This window comes from Harpia harpyja, chromosome 3 (assembly GCF_026419915.1).
Source record: "Harpia harpyja isolate bHarHar1 chromosome 3, bHarHar1 primary haplotype, whole genome shotgun sequence".
In the NCBI taxonomy this organism is placed as follows: Eukaryota; Metazoa; Chordata; class Aves; order Accipitriformes; family Accipitridae; genus Harpia; species Harpia harpyja.
Window position 1 is genome coordinate 57,778,350 of NC_068942.1, and position 22,546 is coordinate 57,800,895.

The 22,546-nt window shown below is 43.9% G+C and overlaps 1 protein-coding gene across 1 annotated transcript; it reads left to right on the top strand.

Moving 5' to 3' along the window:
• The first annotated feature begins 1,997 nt into the window (after positions 1–1,997).
• On the top strand, positions 1,998–21,021 carry LRRC74A (leucine rich repeat containing 74A). Its single transcript, XM_052782801.1, has 14 exons — positions 1,998–2,113; positions 6,207–6,317; positions 7,563–7,738; positions 8,311–8,418; positions 9,146–9,242; positions 9,674–9,723; positions 10,516–10,597; positions 12,229–12,314; positions 12,662–12,856; positions 14,520–14,615; positions 17,456–17,599; positions 18,748–18,855; positions 19,480–19,565; positions 20,863–21,021. The coding sequence occupies exons 1-14, from the start codon at positions 2,050–2,052 to the stop codon at positions 20,936–20,938; spliced, it is 1,479 nt and encodes a 492-aa protein (XP_052638761.1). The 5' UTR covers positions 1,998–2,049; the 3' UTR covers positions 20,939–21,021.
• The last annotated feature ends 1,525 nt before the right edge of the window (positions 21,022–22,546 follow it).

The window sequence follows — 22,546 nt, forward strand, 5'->3', positions numbered from 1 at the left end:
GGTCCCTGCGGCGGGGGCCGGTAGCACTGCTGTGCCCGGGGGGTCAGGAGTTGTGACCTTAAGCTGGCTGATGGCAGCTTTCTGGCCCCGCCATCCCGAAATTTGTGTTTTCAAACAGAAGTTTTCGCCCCCCATTCTCTGGAAGTCCAAACAGAAAGGAAAATTCCCAGGATTTTTTTTCCCCTGGAAAGCCACCAAGCAAATAAAGTCCCATTTGCTCAGATGAGTTAATAATGACACAGGCTTTGCAAGCACAGTTGACGATAGTCAAGGTTTTGCAGAGCGCAACCTTTATGTGTACAAATGCCATCGGGGGTGGGTGAAATACCGGTGCGGGAGCGTGCTCTCCCTCCATGTGCTGCTCACAGGTCACCACAGCTCTGCAAAATCACTCCCTCTCACCTGGCTGTGAGCGCACTGTGGCCTCTGCAAGTTGAGACCCATCACATGTTGAAACCAGACAGTTTCACAGGAAAAGAGAAGTCCTGGTTGAAGTCCATGCTTTTAACGTTTTGCTTCATTCCACATTCGAATGTGTACAACATCTTAAATGCAAACGATCGAACTGAGCACCGCTATCAAATGCACACTTCTATGTGTGTAGCCTTCTTCCAAACTCTCTTTAAGATGGGCACTTGCAATGAAGTCAAGACTCGGGTCATGCCTGCCTTTTGTGCTGACAAGTGCTGCCAAACTGCTCCCTTGATGGTGACCAGCTGCTGTCTCATGGGTTATACTTAGACAAAACACTTTTTGAGGGACAACCTGCCTCTTACCCTTTTTGTGTATGGTGATTATCACAATGGGTGTCCATGGCTAGGATCTGAGCTGATGTTATAATGTATATAAATAATAATCCCAACAGTCTCGTTTTCAAATCCCCAGTTATAAAACATCACAGACCACAGATGCAGTGACTTGTCTCAAATCCCACAGATGTCTCTGGCAAAGCACAGAACTGGACTGTGGTCTCCCATATCCTGCTGCAGTAAGCAAACGCCAGAAACCATCTTTGGTTTCTAATCAGAAAATGGAGGGTGTTCTCCAGAGTAAGGATCTGCAACATTAAGGGCTGATGACTGGGGCATTTAAAATAAGGCTGTTCTTTAAAAGGAAAGATCTAAGAAAGTATCTTCAGACTCAACCCACATCAGGATAATCAGACTGAAGTCAGAGAAGAATGTTAGCTGGTGCCACAAACAAGCAAGTATCCGGACAGCCACAGTTGTTTGGCCTACACTAGAAAAAATGTTTACAAACTTTGGCAATAAAATCAAAGCTGACAATGGTCATCTGCTTCAGGGTCAAACCTTCCACTGGCTTTTGCGGCATTTTGTTCTGTATCCAAATATAACCCTACCATGGTCTCAAATGACTGGACTCCTTGAGAGATTTTTGTAGAACCTAGGGGAATAAAACCACTAAAAGTACCCTATCCTTGGGGAAATGGACTTTTTCTTCCTGTCTGTATAGCCCATATTACACTGTGTAGGCTACCTAAACTTCAAAATCTGTACGAGTGATTATGTTCACTGAGCATCACCCATAATGGTAAGATTTCTAAGTGTATATATTAGTTCTGCTCAACCTTTATCAGAAAGTCTCTTCTGTTACCGTTTTGGTTGAAACCCCCTCCCCTTCAGAAAGGTCACAAAGTCCTTGGTATAAATTATGTAAAATAATAAGCACTGAACCAATTTTGGCACCGCCATCAGTAATTGGTGGGATGAATGAGTACTTGATTTGAGGCCCCATTAAGTGCTGACATGTTTACAAGCCACACTTTATTACCAAACATACCGGGAATTTGGCAGTAGGGAAGTCTGAATCTGTTCAGGACTAGTAAAGCGAATACACTCTTTCTATCCTTGTCTCCTTTAAGACTACAACTGCCGCAGTCTGGCTTTCTCATGAAATTGTACAAACTGGAATACAAACTCAGAGGAGAGGAGAACTCTTACCAGCAGCCTGGCACAGCTCTCTGATACGTGGGGGGGAGGGTTTCACAGCCAAAACTGCAGCTGTTCTCTTCTCAGTTATCAGGACCCAATGGGATCCCACAGCAACAGGGTTTCCAGCACTGAATGTCACCCCTTGGAGTCGGAAGGTGCAGGTGAGGTCACAGAAGGGTAGTGGTGGTAGGTCGGGGGGACGGGGTGGCCGCAGGCTCCACAGGGCTTTTTCATGACATCTGGCCAGCCCCTGCAAACGGGAAAAGGGATTCTCCCGTTCATAAGCAGTATAAATCAAGAACACAGATCTTACAAGTGGCACCATTCCTCCTGGAGATGTTTTAATCGTAGCCAGGCAGCTGCGCTTTTTCTGTGTAGGTTTGAGGAACTTACAGGGTCTAGGAGGTGGCCGTGAACTCCTCATTTACAGAAGAGAAAAAGCAAATGAACCCACTGCTCGCTGGTGCTGACATGGAGAATGAGTCTGAGGAGGATGCAGGTGCGGTGTTTAGCTAATAGCAAACTCACTTCAAAAATAGTCAGAAATGGCCAAAGGAAAATTGCCAGCACCCAAGAGGGACTACTGTCGCAGCAGGCTGATCACCAGTTGGGAAGGCTTCCCTTCCCGAGGCCAGGCAGCAATAAGGAGAAAGGTGGTGAACGGGGATCCAGGGTGCCAGTGCCCAGAGGCAGGAACTGCCACCCAGGAGCAGCTTGGAAAAAACAAAATGCATCAGAAGAGGCCTTGCCAGTACCAGCTTCCAGGCAGCTCCACCCAGCTGCCCCTAATGCCCGCAGGAGATGTCGGAGCTCAGCACCTTGTGAGACCAGATCCTGTTTGAGCCCTCCATCGCCCAGAAGGACAGGCAGGACATGAAGGGCAGAAGAGTTTTCTGAACCTGCTGCTGTCAGGCTGTGCTTGTACACAGCAGAGTCAGGCACCAGGTCTGCTCGCAGCATTTTGGCCTGACTTGCTAGCTTAGCGTAACGGTTCCTCTCAAAGTTCAAAGACTACTTTGGCCTGTCACCTAGTCATTAGAAATTAATTTCTTATTTTCCTTCATAATGCAATTACTGTAAGGGTCAGATATGTGGGACTTGGTTCTTGTTTTTCTGTATTTAAGTAGAGTATAATGCAATTTATGAAGTGTTACATAATAATTTCCCCTAATGGTTGCTCTAACAGATGAGATCCTTTATCAAATATTTTCCATTGCTTCAAAATGACATTTGTCTAAATATCCTTTCTTATTTTTCTGTAAAGTAGCTCTGGGGGATTTTCTGATCCAGCAGTAATAATTTATTGCCTATTTGGGATTAGTCCCTTTTAGCTAGCTTCTCTGTAAACAAGGTTGCTGTTCTCAGCTATGAACTCTTGAAACTTTCACTCCTTAAGTGGGATCTGAAAAAATTAATTACCTGCTATCAAGCCCAAACAATTATATTAAAATTAGTATTTCTCATGAGTTTTTGACAGTATTAACTTAAAAAATATTATCACTAGGAAATACCTGGTCAGTTAATAGTTGGTTGCCATTTTTCTTTACATATTGGCTTAAATAATTGTGGGTAAAATGCTGGCTGAATTTGACTGACAGTAGCAGCAAGGAGAATGGTATAATTGTTAATCCTACCCTATTTCAGAGGCAAAATGTCAAAATGTCTGGTTGTTTTGCTTTTTTCTTGGTCTAAATTATTTATATTAGGATGGAGAAAAAAATATCTATTTTATTTATATATTTTTATTTATATTTTTTTATAATTTCTCTAGAAGTCTTTTGATATCCACAGTGGCATGACTTAAAATAGGAGATAAAGATTTGATACCCTTGACTAGATGACCAAGCTAAGGCACACACATTTTTTTCCAAACCACAATAAAATTAATTTCTCTATTTTTCAATAAATGACAACATTTAGAATATTAATTCCTAAATACTTTGCTTAGACTTTGCTTAGATACAAAATCACGTGTCTCATAGCTGTTTCCTCATAAATTCCTTCAACACTTAATACTCCCAAGTTAGTATAATCATATAGTTTGACACATCACCAAATTAACTAATTCCTTACAGAATGTAAAAAAAATGCTTATATCTGAGCGTTTACATTAGTATCATTTTGTCTCCATACTGCAAAATTCTATGTTCCATTTTATGAGTTGCCCCAGTTGAGCTGTTACTCTGATGTATTTCTTATGTCAGACATTCAGAATGAAAGAAGTGAGGACAACCTTGGTAGCTTCCTTTCACAGCTGAAATTCCTTAGTATATATCAATTAGATTTTATCCTGGCAGAGAAGGAGAACAATTTATTAAAATCTTCATCTGACCTTTACATCCATCACTAGTGATTCTAAGAGAGACCACTTCATTAGTTTAGCGGCACGAACTAGGACCTTGTTGCAATGCTAGGGAAAAAATAAACATTTTCTCTGCTCCAGAGACCTATTGAAGTATAAATTGCTAGTGTGATTTATCGAATACTTGTACAACATAAATGAGGGGACAATATAAAGCAACGTCCCCAGAGAATAGGCATTATTAACCTAGCATGAGAGAAGGGATTTGCAGTTATCTGGATGCATTCCCTCACAAGTCATACAGCAAACCATGGAGTCAACTCCCCTCTTAGCTCCTGGTTTGTGACTGGTACCAGCCGTGCATGAGGCAGGCTGACCAGAAAGCTGTGTCTGCAGCCCCAGCACCTGGGGAAAGGTGATAAAGGAGTCCCCAGACCCATCACTTTCCATTGCATTGGTTTTAACACCAATAATCATGATTCAATGCTTTTCAAATTTCTGCTTGAATAACAGTATTATCATCTGTATCGGTGCTAACTTCTACAGCTCCACAGGGATGCAGGGACCACTTCTGGATCTACCTCAGAAGGCTCAGTCCACACACTGCAGGACTGGCTGATGTACTGGGCACATGACAGCCATGTTATCGGGGGATGATGCAGTCTGGATGGGTTTTGTATAACATAGACAGTCTGTTCCATAGAGTGGGAAGTTTATTTTTATCAGAATGTCTAGCATTGTAGGGCCATTAAGCAAAGAGGATCAGTGGGTACTGTCATAATGTCCCAAATCTTTGGTTCTACTTGTCTCATGAGTTCTTTATGTGGAATTTAGACCTATTTTTACCCTTTCCTTTGTCTTTCTTGCACTAAAGTAATGCAAGTAAACCCATCATTTGAACAAATAAAGTCTGGCAGAAGGAAAAGGTCTTAATGAAGGAGCTGCAGCTGCAGGGCTGGTTGAAATGCAGTGATGTGGGTGCCAGCTGGCCAGTCTTTCCCTCACATAGGTCTGAATGAACAGGCAAACTGCGAGCTCCACGTCACACATCGATGCTAAGTGATGCCCAAGAAAGGTATAAAATTACAGGTCAATAGCCTGGAGCTCCAAAGAGAAATAAGGAGTAAGGGAAGAAGGTAGTAAAAGCAGTGACAGGGAATGAAAAGGAAGATTCAGAGTAGGAAAAAAATATGTATTATATTATTAGCCAGAAATTATTTTGGCAAAATTACTCTTTATTTTTTTTTATGCATTTATTCCTCTTAAAAAGGAATTTTCCAAATTCTCTTTCTCTCTAACTATAAAATAAATTATGAATTGTGGGCAAGAGAAGCTGTTTCACTTCCAGTGGGTCTAGTCACACTCAGTCCCAATATACAATAGCATTCAAATGCTTTCTTTTCTGCCATGCTTGAAGAGTACTACCAAGCATTCCCAGTCTGATCGCAAAGTCCCTCAACAGTGTCCTGCCTGTGCCTGGGGAAGTGCAAGTCAGTTCAGGAGAGCTAGGAATAACTGGCATGGGTTTGGCTTGTAGGTTTGTGGGGAAATGGGATGAAGAGGGGGAAATTCACTTTGCCTGGTGGGCTCAGAAATTGAGAAAGGGGAGAAAGGCAGCTCATGAGGGAATGAAGACCTAATGTGGGAGAACTGTGAGTCTCCCGCACATGGGCTGCAGAATTTGGGGAGGGCTCTTTCCAAAAGCTGCCAAGCCACGGCCGGTCTGCAGATCTGCAGCCCCAGAGTGAGCTTATCCCCACACCAGCGCCAGCACTGCATGCGTACAATGCACAGGGAGCGGTGGGCACGAAGTGGGTCTGGGGAGGGAGTACATCCGCAGCATGTTGAAGAGGGGCGCAGGCTTCAGTGAGAGCAGTGGGAGGTCTATCACATCCAAGGAGTCACATCTCTGCTGGGCTTGCATTGACAAAATGAATCTGGTTTCATGGCAGACCAGAATGAAGAGACGTCCAAAATCAGTGAGTCTCCGGAGTCAGTGTCACTCGCTGACACCTCAGCAGAGAAGGCCACACAAGGCTCTGACACTGACCTAGAGGTTGAAGGTGAGTGTTTTCTGACCATCTGCCCTCACTAGCCTTTCCCCTTACAGAACTGTACCTACCAACTGGTATGTATCCGAAATAGAGACCAAGGACACAACCCTGCCAGGGTCCTGACAACCACATGTAATCTGGCGATTGATAAAAACGGGGCGGGGCGGGGGGGGGGGGGGTGAATTTCCCTCTAAGAGCTCTCCCTTTGATGTCAAGCATTTCCTTCAACTGCTTTCTAACCACCATGGCTATTCCTTTGTTCCTTCTTCTCTCCTCTAGTCCTTAATAATCAACACCACTGGAGCAGCCCACCACTTAGGCAGCAGGAGTAGCTAGCAGAAACCAGGGATGGGACTGAGGCCCTGTTTGTGTGCTCCTGATGAAACACTGCATAGCAATTGCAGTCTGTGTACCATAGGTTTGCCACAACTGTCCTAGACTTTTCTGGTGGCTCTCCTACCATCTTCTGCCTGATGAAGTCAGTCCTCTGGCTAAACAAGTCTCGCACTCATTTTTGTAAGAGTAGGATTCGTCCATAATTTAGGATGAGAACTTTTTAACTTGTTATAAATGGAAGGAAAATCAAAAGCCATAAGAATGCAAGAACAAAAGACTTTTTTGTTAGAGGCCTCAGATTGAACTGGAAAATGGCTTTGATGAGAGGGGAATTTGTCTTGAGGTCAGACCATTGAATGCATATAAGAACATGGAGAAATATGAGCTCTAAGTATGGGGTTTGATGAAGGAATTCCAAATGACAGGTTTTTGTGGAAATACAGCCGCCAGCTGCACTGGTATGTCTCACTGCAGCTGTGTCAACAACACCCAATGGCCAAGATGAGAATGCTGGGATTCTTTCTGCTGGTTGTAAGCCAAAATGTTCTGAGCTGCCCTAGCTCTGCTGGCAATATCAGCTGCGTGCTTCAATTAAAATTAAAAGAAAAAAAAAAGGATGAAAATGTTTTTGCCTGATGTCAAGAATTCTCAATTACACCAAGAAAGGTTTAGTCACATTGCAGACTGGTGAGAGCTGCAGCAAGTCACTGGATGCCAGATGGAGAAGCAAGGAGGATACATTAACCCTTGGATGTCTGGGATAAAGGGATGGGGAGAACCAAGGGACGATAACCCTTTAATAGTAAAACCCTACTGTCATTGCATAGTGTTACTTAATTTTATTAAGTTACTTAATTTATTTAAAAGAGGAGGGAGGACACTGAATGCACCACTCATCAATATACTTTTTCTCTGTAGATCCTGAGAAGGCCTTTGTGGGCATTACAGGCGCAGAGCTGTACTTGGAAGCATGCAGGCTGATGGAGGTGGTACCTGTCTCACACTTTATTCAGAACTTGGCCAAGCCTTACATAAACCTGAACCACCGTGGTCTAGGACCCAAAGGTGTCAAAGCCATTGCTATTGCTTTGGTGGTGAGTAGCCAGTAAGAGTGGGGCCACTGTTCTCAAGAACAATAGACATTTTAGGCCTCTCTCAGGCCTGGAAGCCGTCACTGAATACACAGTGTGGGAGAAAAAGTAATGTATCTTCCCCACAGGAGCTCTGAGCATCCCTAATGTTTCTAATCCCCTGCACAGGAAAGTCTTGTGTGGCAACTGCTGGCCTTTGCTGGAGTTACCCCCAAGAGCAAACTGATGCTCTTCCCTGGGACACAAGTCCCCAGTGCTCCTAATCCCTACAGGGCCAGAGGTAGGGCTGGAGGGACTGGTATCCCCTGCTCTGGGTTCTGCATAGGGATGTGCTACACGCAGCAATGGATAGACTGAAGATGCCTGAATTGGAGCTTGGATCTGAACCTGGGTCTCCAGGCTGGCAGAAAGCAACAGAAAGTCCTACCTGCTCAAAACATCTCCAAAAAACCATCTCTTTTGTATGCCGATTCCCAGTGTCTGTGTCCAGTGTCTGTTGAACTGAGGAAACTATCCCCTTCATTAACTTTTCAGCAGTTTTTTGTGTGTCTTTGTTTACCTTTGTGTCTTCCCAGTCCAACGCAACCGTCACCCGTCTAGAGTTGGAAGACAACTGCATTCTGGCAGAAGGAGCCATATGCATAACAGAGATGCTACGAGAGAATTCCTCCCTTCAAGAACTGGTACCCAATCTGGCGTAGTTTGTAGCCAAAATTATTGCTCACCAAGTTCAATCATCTGAAAGAAAAACAATTCATTCCATTATGATTTTAACCAAATAATCATTGTTCCCATGCAAAATCATTCACATTCTGAAAGTCATGATATTTTGTGCTGCTCTACTTTTAAAAAGTACAAGCTTCTGAAAAGCAGAAGTGTGCATGTGATGGCAGTCTGGTGAGTCTGGAACTGTTCTCTTCATTAGCAGATGTGACAATAATTACCATAACTAAGTCTTTCCAGTTCATGCTTAGCCAATAGAAAAAATGTTTTGGTCAGGAACTTTCATTCTCCGATATGACATGGGGAAACTTTTCTAAAGAGCATAAGGGAATAATGCAAAACCTTCAGATATGGACTGGTTCCTTCATCTGAAACTGGGGTATACAAAATGCATTTTGATAGGCCATGGCATCTGTGTTACACTGGAATAAAAGACTCTTGGCCAAATGCCTCTTGGTTCACTGAAGACAAAGACCCATGTGAAACTGATGGCTCTAGGGCTTTATTCCTGTTAGGAAGGATACAGGGTTAAACACACCTATAAATCACATGTTAATTACTGTCTGGCTGACATTTCTCGTATTGGTTGTCTTGCATTATTCCCTTGATATCTTGGGCATTAAGAAGACAATAGAGCTGGTTCATTCTTTGCACTCATCCTTCTTAACCTCCCTTCTCTCCTTCCAGAACATGTCCAATAACCACCTAGACACAGCAGGAGCTGAAGCCATTGCCAGTTTGCTTTTGGATAACATGTCCTACCTCCACACTCTTCAGCTCTCAGGTGGGCTGTATGCACCCAAACAACAATGGCAGTGGAAGTGAAATAACATGTGTTTCATTCCGGTCTCTCATCCTGAGGATATTAGTCAGACTATGGGCAAAATCAATCTCTCAGCTATGTCTCTGACAGGAACCCAGAGTAACAGTGGAAATCTAGATTTATAGTGATGTGATTAAATATTTGGCCTGCTAAACCTCCAGCACCTCTGAAAACCAGTCCTTTATGAGAAACTTAGATAATTGCTGGAGTGTCTCCCACATCTTGGAGTAATTCTACTCTATGGAGCAAAGTGGAATAGTGACTAACTTCTTTACAGCCATATATGGGCCATGATTAACTGGAGGTTCCACCTAAAAGCACAGCTTCCTGCAGACCCCAGCACAGCACCAAGGGAGAGATCAGCACACCGTTAATACACTTTTCTTCCCCAGGAAACAACTTTGGAGAGGAGACTGCAGCATACTTTGCTGAGGCATTAATGGTGAGTTACCTGAAATCCAAGGTCATTTGCAGCCCTGGCTGTGTAACAGACTCTCCTCATCTTGAAGCTGCTGCTCACTTGGCATGATTTCACTTGGCAATGCCCATATGATTTCCTGGCATAATTCTGCCAATTGCCTCTTGCTTACTTCAGAAATGACAGAGGCTGGGAGGACGCAGAGCAGGATGGACTGTGTTAACATTTTCTCAGGACAGCTGTGCGAGTCTGGCTGAGAAACAAACCTTCAGGACTGTGTAACAGAACAACAGAACAACATCTGGGTGACAAAAAATTTTCAAGAAGCATAAGTAATCCAACTTCATATCATTTTTCAAATCTCCAGTAAAAATAAGACACTTGACTTCTCTGATTAGTTCCTGTCTCAAAGCCTTTGCATTATCTGGCACCACCAGAAGCTACCCTGAAGCAAGGCCTTGACCTGATATCAGAAAGTGCTCTCGGTCAGGGTACAATGGTGGGAGTGAAACAGGGGCAGGAACAGAATTGCAGGATGTGTTGCAGGCCAGACATGAACTGTGTGAGGGAAGTTTGCGCAACCCAAAGTCCCATTGCTTTTGCTGTTTTAGGATAATCACTGTGATGTTATATGCCTGACAAAGCTTTGTTTTGGGACACGCAGTGCCGCAATCTCCGTGCTGATGATCTCCCATGCACTGAAGATTTCAGTGTGTCTGATATCCCTCTGTTTCATCCTCATGTGGGGGCCTTGGCATGGCATCTGGTTGCAGCTGGCTGGAAGATCTCATTGTCTCTGCACATTTGTCTCTGCAGGGCAATTACCAAGTGAAGGAGCTGGACCTCAGCCACAATGAGTTCTCTGAGAAGGGAGGACAGCTCCTGGGACAGATGCTTGGTAACTTAATTTATTACTCCCGCAAAGCGAGGATGGTGTCAGCACAGTGAACACGTATTTCCTTCTCCAGCAAATATGCCCTATGACCTGGTGGGTAGTACAAAAGACAGGGCGCCCAGATTTAGAGCTTTCTGCATGGTCCACAGGCTCACCCTCATCACCACAGGTGACTCTGGCAACTATGACTAATGTATCAGAACACAAATGCAGGATGAGAAACCACAGTAACAGAGCAGTCCATGTCAGAGGGAAGGGAGCTGAAAGAGAAGTCCCTCAGGGAGTATAAAGCAGAAAATTGCATTTTACTAAAATCTAATAGGATCAGAACTGTTGTTTGTTTTAAGCTTTTGATTACAAAGTTCAGGAGTGATTTCAATTTTTCTTAATGGTTTGAGCCATTGCACAGCAAGCAGCGAGGGAAACAGATTAGGAAGAAATAAAATTCAGCTGCCTAATTTATCTGTTCAGACAAAGTGAGATCCAGCATGTGCTAGGAGAGAGAAAGCAAACAAAACAGTTACAGTCTTTCAGTAATCTCAGGTGCTATTAGTGCACTGGGAAAGACTTGCATGAATATTTGACAGCTCTTCTTCCCTCAGTATGTCCAACATGCCTGCTACCATAATGGCCACAAGCATGTGCTATGAGCATCCAGTGTTCCTTGAGCATTTCAGTAACACAATGCCTTCAGTTTAATTAACTCTTTCCTTCTCCTGGTTGACTATTTCCACTGATATGTTTCTCTTTCTAATTACAGTCCACGTCTTTAAAAGATGGATCAATTAAAACTGCAGTGAGGACAAGGCACTGTGCCCCTGCCTTGGACAAGCCTGCAGGCAACACAGAGATCACAACAACACAAGTACTAAAACTTGTGACTTTCCTAGCCCAGAAAAAAGCCTCTCCAAAATCAAAGGTCTTACAGCTCTTCTCTCCTTCCAGCTCACTTGAGGCAGGAGCAGCAGAGATTACTGCAGAATCTGTTACTTTTCTGTTTTGTTTCTTAAAGGAATATTTTTAAGTCAGCTAAACTCACCATCTGCCTCCATCCAACCTCCATCCATGACAAATCTGGATGAGAAATTCTTTCTGAGAATGAGAAGCAAGTGTTGGCAGCAAGTCCTACACCTCCCAGTGTCACAGTAGACACAGATGAATTCGCACATACCCTGCTCTAAGTAGAACTTACACCGTGAGGTGTGCTATGCATGTGAATTGGCACTGGCACATATACAGCTGGGCACATTCCTCTCTTCTGCTAATCAAACATAGGCAGAGTGAATCTTGTTATTTTAGATGTGGCAAGGAGAAGCCAGCCATTTTTCACAGTGAGAAAAACAGTGTCTATTAATATAAGAAATCCTCCCTCTCTCTATCTTCCTCCTTCACAACTTATTCTTTGATTAAGCCAGAAAAAAACCTGTGCTCCCTTTCTGCTTGTGATCAACAGCCCATTCTCTGTTCTTTGGGTGCTCTGGACAGCAAAGACTCTGTAGGTATGGGTTCCTCCTACTGCAATCAATGAAGGCTGTTGCTGAACCCCTAGCAAACTTTCCCTTAGTCCCTAAGTGGGTCAGCAGCTGTGTCCAGACCACTCTTCATGAGCTCACATCTCAGTTTCTCTCTCCTAGCCAGCAACACAGCACTGGAGATTCTGGACCTGAGCTGGAACCACCTGAGGAGGAAGGGGACAGTAGCACTGGGCACAGGTCTCAGGGTAGGAATGCCCCTGTTTTGTGATACCCTTCACAGTGATTATTACCAGGAGCTCATTGAAACACTGATTGGGAACTCACATCCCTGAGATCTGAGCAGGATTCAGTAGCTCTAGCAAGGTTCATTCTACTGACAGTGGCAGCCAGTGCCAGGAGAAAGACTAAAGCAGTGAGTAAGTCTGGTGACTTACGTGGATGGAGAGACCCTGGTGACATTGCAGAGATGTTGGATTCATTGGGGCTCCTGAGTGTGACTTGAGAGATGCTCCTGTCTCAGCCAGGCAAGAAAGGGCAGAGTGGTAGCATGCATGGGCATGCAGTAGCTAAGATCCCTCTTCTTTCCCTGCAGGGCAATGGTGCACTGAAAATACTCAACCTTTCTTGGAATGGCATTGGCAACAAGGGAGCACTGGCCCTAGGAGAAGCTCTCAAAGTCAATAATGTGCTGGTTCACCTGGACATCAGCAACAACCAGATCAACGACGAGGGAGCCAAGAAGCTCTGCAGGGGCCTTGAAGTCAATGGAAAACTCAAAATCCTAAAGGTAAAATAAAGCCAAGGCAGGGCTGGAGGAATAAATGGAGGGAGTAGAAAAATCTGAGTCAGGAGGGGCAGAAGACAGAGGTGAACTGTCTGAGCTAGAACTGGAGGAAATGAGTATTGCTGTGGGTTGAAGGTGAGCAGAGCAGAAGGAAATTCTATCCCATTAATTCCTTCCAGGGCAACTAAATGGCACTGTTCCCCCAAAAAATCCCCCAGGGGGCTGGCTTGGCATAACTTCACACCCATTATCACCCCAAAGTGGTTGATTGTTGTCATGTCTAGTCTCAGTCAAGTGAGAACCTAGGCATTCAACATGTCTAGCAGAGAGCCTAGGCATTCAACAGGTCTGCATATATACATAAAATGTAGTTGTGAAGGTACACAGGTACATGTAATATGCATTTCAACCTAAGGCAGAGGTTCACACTGAAGTTGCAGGTGGGCAAGAGTGTGCCTTTCTCAGTGTGTTAATAATTTGCTAAAAATTTATTCGAACATGGGATAAACTGTCATTGCCACATCAGGGCAATGCCACAGCACTACCTAAAGGAGAGGAGTATTATCAAGCCCTAGAAAAAGAAAGCCAAAACTGCCTTCTAGTAAGCTAGGGATCAATAATCCTGGAAAGGGCAAAACTGAATGACCAGCCAAGCTGGCTTCAGAGGTTAGGGTTGAGAGCTAGCATGTCTTTTCAATCCACGATCATTCTCTAGGAATTCAGCTCAGAAAAGTCAGCTTGCTTACAAGCTGCATTCTCAGCTAGATCTAACATAACCATCCTGAGAGCCTGCAAATGGCAGCACGGTGGTTGAAGGGCATCTTTAAAGCTGTTTATGTAGGCCTATCTTTGGACGCATCTGTCCTTGTAAATCACTGCAACCACACAAGTCTTTATGACTGCTGCTTTAGATTATGTAAATAAATGTGTCTGCCTTGCTCTTAACCTGGCTTGAGGTAAGGTCACTAGCTAACACCAAGGCATTCCTCTCTCTGTAGCTGCACAGATTGTATTAGGAGTTGATAACATAAAGGACTTAAAGGAGGACATGTCTTCTGCTGGCCAGCGTTAACCAAGAAAGTTTTCTTTCAAATAGTGGGAGTGGGGACTGCACATGAAGTCCAAGGTGGGGGAGAGGTGATGTTCACACACTAACAGATGCACATGGCAATGCCAACCCCGTAACGCCAGATACCTGGACCTTGTAGGCCAGAGGCAGCTGATCAGCCTGAGCTCTGATGTGCTGTGCTGCCAAGACGAGTCAAGGGTATGGGAAATGTCCCGAGGGGCATACCCCCATCCAGAGGGATCTTACGAGCAAGCACACATTCAAATGCAGCCCATTGCCTCAGCCTCTCCCCATCACATGACTGAACATGATCCACACCACATACTCCTGCATGACAGATGTAAGGGACCTGATATGTAGAATTTCACACAGAAGCTGAGAGGGCAACTCCACTGGGAAGTTGCATTGCAGAGTTTAGTGGGACAGAGACAAGAGATGGTGAGCTAACAGACAAACCTATAGAAAGGGACCACAGTTACTCTACAGCCCTGCTGAAGAATGGGAAGAAACAGTCATCCTTGAGGTTACAGCATGCCTTCTGCCAGGCATGAAATCCTCATTCTCACCAAGTCTGGATCTATGTCTCTTCTTCCACAGATGGCCAGTAACCCCCTGACCATGGAAGGTGCCACTGCACTACTCACATCTGTCAGAACGAACCCCAAATCCATGATGGAGGAGATCAACATTTCAGTAAGAGCTTATGTGCTGGAAAGCCTCCAGGACCATACACTATACATTTTTAGGAACTGAGTGGATCACAGAGCTGCCCCCTTCCAAAACTGTTTTGAGACTTGCTGTTCGTTTCATTTATGCACAGCCACTAATAAAAAGAGGCTACTATTTGACAGCCCTTCTAGGAGCCACATGGAAATTATAGCACTTTGGTTTAGCTCTTGAGAGGTGCCTGTAGTATCATCACATGTCACTCCCTTCCATTTTGCAACAGCAGAACAAGAACAAGGAGTGAATTCCCACTGGAGGATAAATTCTCTTCATCCTCGGAGCTGTCTCCCTCCAGGGTAGCCTAAGATGCTAGATACTGTGAAGTGCTTTGATACCCTGTCAGTATGTATGAGGAGTAGAAAAAGATGGATGCTTCAAGGCATTGAAAGCAAAGCAATGTTATTTAAAAAAAACAAAAAACCACAACATTAAAAGGCTGGTGTGGAAGGAAAAAAAAATCAAAGAGGTCAAATCTTAGTATGCCAGGAGCACAACACATATTCTTGTAACCTCATGTGCTGCTTCTAAAATGGGAGACGCAGAAATGCTTCTGAGCTCCTGCATGAGGGCAGGGATTGCATTGCAGACCGACACTGGGGAGAGACCTGGGCACACATCGGTCCACTCCTGGCCCTCCTATCAATGCACTGGTGCTTCATGGGAGCAGTTACAGAAGGTGTCAGTGGCCTCAGGGCCCTCCATCCACCTTTGGGAGCACCGTGGTTAAAGGAAAGAGCATTTTCACAAAGATTAGGTTTGGGACTTGGAACATAAGTAATACGTTCACACTTGAAACAAGCTAAAAAAAAAGTTCATGGGCAGTTTTGGAGACTCAGCGTAATGGGTTGTATCTAAGTTACATCTGCATGTGTGTCTTTGTCCTTTGGTTACTGTATTAAAGAAAGAAACTAAAACAAAGCAGAATAAATAATATTCATCTATAGTCTTTCCTGAGAGTATCGAGGGCTTTCAACAGAGATCATCTAAAGAACAGGCGTTCCTCTAGGGCAGACAATTTTTCCTGCATAAATTAAGATCAAAGAGAATTATTTGCCCAGTCTGCAAGCAGTCAGGCCTCATTCTGCAAAGGAAAACTAAAATGGGCCATGTGGGAGTAAAGGACTTCATTACAGTATACGTGGTTCTGCTAGTTTTATTACTAATAGTCTAAACAATTCATAAGCTTGAAAAGAGTAATGTATTTTAGCTAAATTCTGAGAAATTAAAGAAATTATTGAAATGCATTTATTTAAAAGGAGGCACTCAAGAAATTCTGAGGCAAGGAGTTAATTAACATTAAGAATCTTCAATCCAACCTAAATCTCACTGTGAATTTCTGCTTTTTAGGGTTAACAGATGCTCTCTTCACCTCACCCTTCAAAAAGTCTAAATTACCTGGCATTTCACAAGATAAATGGTCAATGGCATAAATTTACAATGACATTTTGGTATCCCAGTCAAATGGTTGTAGGCAAACATGTGATCTGTCTGACAGACTTCATTCCACATGTAACGTAGGGAGTCTTGCATTTCAATTCAGAGTATTTGCAAATATATAGCACCAAAGATCTTACACTGTCTTAAACCTTTACAAATTAGTAAAGGTTTTAATCTTTTACAGGAAACTAAAGGGAAGACATAAACAAAAGCCTCTTCTGCCCCTTTTCCCAGTGGTAAATGCTTATCTTGACTTTTAAAGAATGAACGGTGGATCTCAAGCTTCTAAAAAGAAGCTATAAGAATGCATTGGGAGACTTTGTAAATAAACTTTGAGAAAAAATATGGTGCTTGATGCCTTGGGAACTTCCCGCAATGACAGAAAACAGAAGCTTTCATGAATTTCCTGAACTGCCTTGAAATTTCCAGCAATTAAGTATATTATAAACTAACATAATATATGAACAATTCCCCTGTCATCATGGGTATGAACAAAACCATAATCATGTTTTTAAAAGATCAGTCAAGGCAAAGGCAAATCTGTCATAACTTAAATTTAGAAGAATAAATTACAGTGACATCAATAATATTTGCATTGATAGCTTACTTTCTAATATCCCAAAACCCTAAATCAGGATGCTGTGCTGCTGCCCATTCTGTAAGTGCTATAAAAGAAAATTCACAGTGTGAGCTCTGAAATCCTGAGCTGTCACTACCTGGTTTGAAATTCTTAGGAAAACACAAACATCAGGTCTTGTACTGCTGACTGGAGCATCCTATTAGCATTACACAATGAAACAGAGCTTTACCAAAAGTTCTCTTCATCTGGAGACACCCAGACCTTTCCCGGATAGGTGCATCTTTCTTGTCTGGGCTATAAAGCTACATTGCTGGAGATACTAATCCTTTTAGGCCTTGGATGATTTTTTTTTTTTTTTTTCATTTTTGCAGAACTCTATGGCACATTTTGGCCATTAACTGTTCAACTTGCAGTCTGCACCTTCACTGAATGGAAAGGAGACCCATCTAGAACTGTCTCAGGGATGAACATGAATCACTTGAATAACCTAACATAAGAGGTCTTTAGTGTAGACATTTACCTGATGAATATCTACCTTGCATTAAGCTAATTTCTGCATAAATTCGTACACCCTTTTCTGTCTCAGACATGGGAAAAGAGAAAGAAGAACACTTATTTAGGGTCAGGCCTCCACAGAATTCCTGAAAGTGAAGAGCAGGGATAGGAGAAAGCACCACCCTTAGGAGAGAATGGTTAATGTTGACTTTAGATGGATTTGTGAATACAAACAAGTCTTTCTTGTTCTTTGGGTATCCACACTGGCTGCACTTTCCTTCCTCCCATGTACCAGAATGTGTTGGTGAATGAAACTTTCATCAAGTTGCTGGATTTGGTGTGTCGAATGCGTCCTGAACTAGATGTCATCTATGGTGAGGTCGAAGGCTGTATCACCAAGATTCCCAAGCAGCATCCAAATCCAATGAAAGTGATCCAGGTGAGCTACTGAATCTGGGTCCATAGCTCCCCTGTACACGGTACACATGCTCCAAGCACTTGGAAGGATGGCGGTTAGAAAGGGTAAGCTTTCTTCCACGTGGGAAATTCAGCCAAGTTCCTTCGGAAAAGTATATTCAAAAGACTGTCACAATGTTCACATATCTCAGTCCATGCAGACTGACTAAGCAAATCCTTTGATTTTAAGAAGCTAATGCCTTAGGATCTGAGAGCACTGGGGAAAAAAAGAATCTGAATAGATGTTGCTCGCTGTGTAAAACAAACTGATTGATTTCAGGTCTGATCCAAATGAGTGTCCATCCTTATCACAAGCCCACTGTGATAGCTGACTTTCGTAGAACGCTTCACTGACAATTGTGCTTCATAAAAGTAGTATGTGATATTACAAGCAAATATTGTCCTAAATATAAATTACTTAGCTTTTCAAGGTCTGTAATTTCTATGGATAGCAGCAGATGGTGCTGTCCTCCTTGCTGGAAGGCAACACAAGCACTTGAGCATTGCTGAGTTAAGTAACACTTTTGCACTAGCAGCTTCACTGTGTTTCTTAGCTGCTCTGCAGGTTTTCAGCTAATTGGGTGACACTTTGCTGTAGATATGGATTCAGATGAACTTAAGCAAAAGCTTGGGCTGTTAGCTCACATCAAACAGTGCTGCTGTGCTTCACAGCAAGTGACGCTCACACTAGCATGCTTTGCAGTTTCTAACGGCTATTATGGTACTCAGATGTGTCCTCCTTCAAACAGACGGGAATTCAGAGAAGAGCAACTAAAGTGATCAGAGATCTGGGGGAGAGGACTGTCTCTGAGTTTGACAGCCTAGCCAAGCAGTGGCTGCTGGGATGAGGACTAAATAACCACATGCAATTATCAGAAGAAACAGGTTTACTACTGAGTCTCATTTCAAGGTAGGGGGAGAAGGAGGTATAACTGAGAAGAATGGGATTAACCTGACAAAAGGATTTTATTCTGACAATAGGGTGGCTGCAGAAGGAGTTAAGGACTCATATATCACAGTGATGGGCATAGTAAAGGCAGGGTGACACATGGAAGAATAAGGGGAGAGCTGGAGGCAGGTATCAGTGGCTGTTTCATGGTTACGCCCATGTTTTATCTCTGCTTCTTTTAGAACTATTTGAAAGAGCACAACCTACGACTCTGGGACTTTTTTAGGAATATTGACAAAGATGGAAACATGAAGATCCCTGTGGCAGCCTTCCGGAGAGCCATGATGCAGGTGTGCCTCTGAAAGCATGGCCAGGGTGCTCTTCTGGCAGGGTACTGCTCCAGGGAAACCTCTCTGCTGCAGCACAGCCACCAGCCAGCCTTGCTGGTGATGTCATTCAGGCTAAAAGGCTAAATTCACCCATCACAAAAGTTGAGCCCTGAATGAGACCAACAGAAATGCTATGATATCCAGTAAATACTGCAGATGGCATCAGTGATAAAGGATCAACTTTAGAATATCACAGAGGTCCGCTGTTGTATAGGACATACAGGATCTTGATAGATACTTACGTCTTACTGCTACGGGAAAGTGAAAAAGAAGCATTTAAACCCTTGCCTCTAAACACTGAGTAGAGAGTTCTCTTCCTGCCAAAACCACCATGGTGCTTGGGATCAGTAGCAATGGTCAGCCAGCCATGATGCTCTTTTACAAAAAATTTTTAAAAAAAGTCTTATTTTAATCCTAAAAGAGTGGACTTGGCTCCCCACCACCAGTCTGGATTTTTTCCATCCCTTTCTCCGTGCAGCAGGCCATCTGTTCATCTATTAAAAGATGGCCAGGCCCCAGTCTGATATGGAGGATTTTTCTGCTTAAAAATACCCAGGTTTGCTAGTATTTCTCTTCTCCTCTTAGCAACCAAGCATCACACTGGATCAAGTCCAAATTGGGGAACTAGTGCGCAAGCTAGACCGTAATCGGACAGGGATTGTGGACTATAGGTGAGTGAATGACTCCACTTACTGTCCTGGCTCGTCTTTCTTTTTTTAATTTGGCTCAACACCAAATAAACATAACCTTATTCAGCTTTAGAGATGAAGGGACATACGTTTTTGGCCAGTCTATTAGTTACCAAAGTAAAAGGTAGATGAAAGAACACCTTGTATTCTTAGAAGCTCTGTTGAGTCAAACTAGAAGTCAGTCTTATTCTTCTGTTTGATAAACTTGCTGTGAAGGTGCAGGGATCTCAGATCTGAATGGCATTTTCATTCATTCTTGTAAGCCTGTGTGAGAAGCATCAGCTCAATGCTGTCCTCCCCCTGAAGTCAGGGTAAGATTTGCAAAGACAGAGTATCTGTGCCTTCAGACCTTTTCCTCCATCCTCAGGGACTCTCAGTTTTTTTCCTGCTCTCTGATCCTCCTTCTTAGGAGACCTAGTTTTCCCTGGAAACCCGCCTTCAAACTACAGAACTTTTCATTCTCTTGAAAGTGCCTCTTCCTTAGTGCCTGTAGCAATCATGTCCAAGTTCTGAGAGCCTCAGCAGTCAGCAGCAAACTCCTCGGAGGTTGTCAGTTGCTGCAGGCTAAACTGCTTGTCATTGGACCCAAAATTCCCCTTAGATTTTCAGTCAGTTCTGACATGTGACTCATCAGCTGAAAGCCCTACTAATCATGCCCAAATAGTCCCAACCCTCAGCACATACTGAAGTGTTTAAATATATGCTGTAGTCCAGGTTTAATGCTAGAAGCAATGGGTCAGTTTTGCAAATCTCTTCCCCTCTTAGCCTCCTAATGTTTTCAAAGAGAAGCTAATTGCTTTGTTAGGTCTGGTCTTTATTCCTTCGCATACATCGGTGCCATACTAAAAGCATCCACACTCAGATGCTAGCTGGGCCTTAGCCTGGTTAATCTTGAATCAGAGGTTACATGGGGTTCCCAAGTACTTTAGGCACAAATTACGGAAATGTGGTTAAGTAGCAAGCAGATTAGGAAATATTGAAACACAACAGCCAGCAAAGACTTCATTTGGTGCCATTAATGTGACTGAGTTGGTATGTGGGGAAAAATAAATGGAGATATCTACTCCTTATCTAGCTTCCTAATGCATGCACTGTAGCATGTGTGGTAGTGGTAATATTCTCCTAGTAGACAAGAGTCAGAAGAGTTGTGACCTTTTCTGTCCTTATCATTCCCACCTCGGACTGTTTCCTCAAGGTCCTCTCAGCAGCTTTAAGATACCTGACAGGGAAGGTTCACTTTACTAGAATAATAGTTGTTCACCTCCTTCTTTTGAATCAGTCACTTAAAAGAACAGAAGCCAGCACAGAAAGCTGTGGAAGGGGAAATCAAGGAGGAAGAGAAGGAAGAGCCATAAAAATGAAGCAAGGAGGCGGGTCAGACGATGAAAGATTGTATGAAAAACACTGGAAGAAAGCTCAGAGTGGCCCTGGGCTTGGGGAGGCCTAACACTGGGGAGCTCTGATAGTCTAAGTTGTTGAATGTTGAAATAAAGTTGATGTTCTACTACACAGTAGGTGTCTATATAGTCTGGTCCTTTTGGTTAGGGAAAGATTGGTCCTTTGGACCTGGTTACCAAATCTGTCTTACTCTGTATGCTGACAATGCTGAACTTATTTGCAAAGACGGAGACAAAAAGTGGGAATTAGGAAACTAAGGCACTCATATATTGTTGTTATCCCCTTTTGAGGGAGAGCACATGGACAAAGACTGAAGCAAGTGCCCTGTGGACACCCCCTACCAGACTTAGCAGTTCTGACACAGGGACCTTTGCAAGAGGAGAAAAATAAATTTAACGAGAAACTACAGCTCATGTTGCTTAAAAAGTTATGGGTAACAGGAATTTTATTTATTATCTTCATGGGAAAAAACATGCTAGAAGGATGGAAGCCATAACAGATTTTAAATAGCTTAGATACTGAACTGCTTTTTTAAAACCAAGATTAAAAAAAAAAAATCAACAACTCTTAAGAAGGAATGAAAGCCTTGCATATATCAATATTTATAAATAAACAGAATTTAGAAAATGTAAGCACATACAGATGAGCAGTTCTACAGGAAGTACATTTTACCACGTGAGCAACTGCCAACGTAGACTTCACCAAGAACCTTGGAGAACTGGAAAATGTCGGCGACTTTGGGAATACCAGCCTTCAGTGGAAAGGAAAAGAAGCAGCCGGTTACCATCTGGTAAGTCTCTCTTTCCCAGCAGAATTCCCACATGGAAAAAAAATCTTTGAATTGAGTTCAGGTGGCTCCAGTGCCTCATCAGAGGTCCACATGACTGTTGACATGGATGGCATCGGTATGACTGCTCAGCCGTCACCTTCATTAGGCTTTACCTCATTACCCCAGCAGGTCTGTGTCCTCCGATGCCTGTGATTCTTCCAGAATCTCCTTGTGATTGTAGTCAGTGCCCTCTTCGCACAGGGAATATGCGGGGTTTGAGATGAAGAATCAGAGCAGCAGAGAGCATTTGAGAGGTTGGGTCGTTTGCACGCGCAGGGGCATAACACTGGGGTTTTCTGTTCCAATCATTCCTAGAACCTAATTAGCTTTTCTTGACCATTCCTAAGCACTGGGGTATGTTTCCAGGGAAGCGTACACCAAACCTGCAGGATCTTACTCCTGAACGCCAGGGGAGGGCGGGGAGCGGCCCATGCCCCTCACGGCGCACGCTTACTCCTAAGAGGGACCTACTAGCGCGCTGCTCCCGTGAGAGGAACGGGCGCCCCTGCCGCACAGGGCTCGGCTGACGCCCAGGTGGCTCCTGCGGCCGCGGCTGGGCGGCAGCGCCGGGGCGGGCCCCTAGGTGTCAGGGCAGCCCCGGCGGTGCCCGGCCAGAGGGGCTGCGCCGCCGGCTGCCCGCGGCGGGGGACGCGCTGCCGCCCGCCCCCTCCCCTCCCTGCCGGGACTGAACCCCCCGGGACCCACCGGCTTTGCCCGGAGCCTGCTTTCAGCTCCT

Excerpts from the sequence above, each read along its gene's own strand:
- LRRC74A (XM_052782801.1), top strand. The coding sequence starts at position 2,050 with ATGGGATCCCACAGCAACAGGGTTTCCAGCACTGAATGTCACCCCTTG. Across the intron at positions 18,856-19,479 it reads TCCGGAGAGCCATGATGCAG|CAACCAAGCATCACACTGGA; the intron begins GTGTGCCTCTGA and ends TTCTCCTCTTAG. Across the intron at positions 19,566-20,862 it reads ACAGGGATTGTGGACTATAG|TCACTTAAAAGAACAGAAGC; the intron begins GTGAGTGAATGA and ends CTTTTGAATCAG.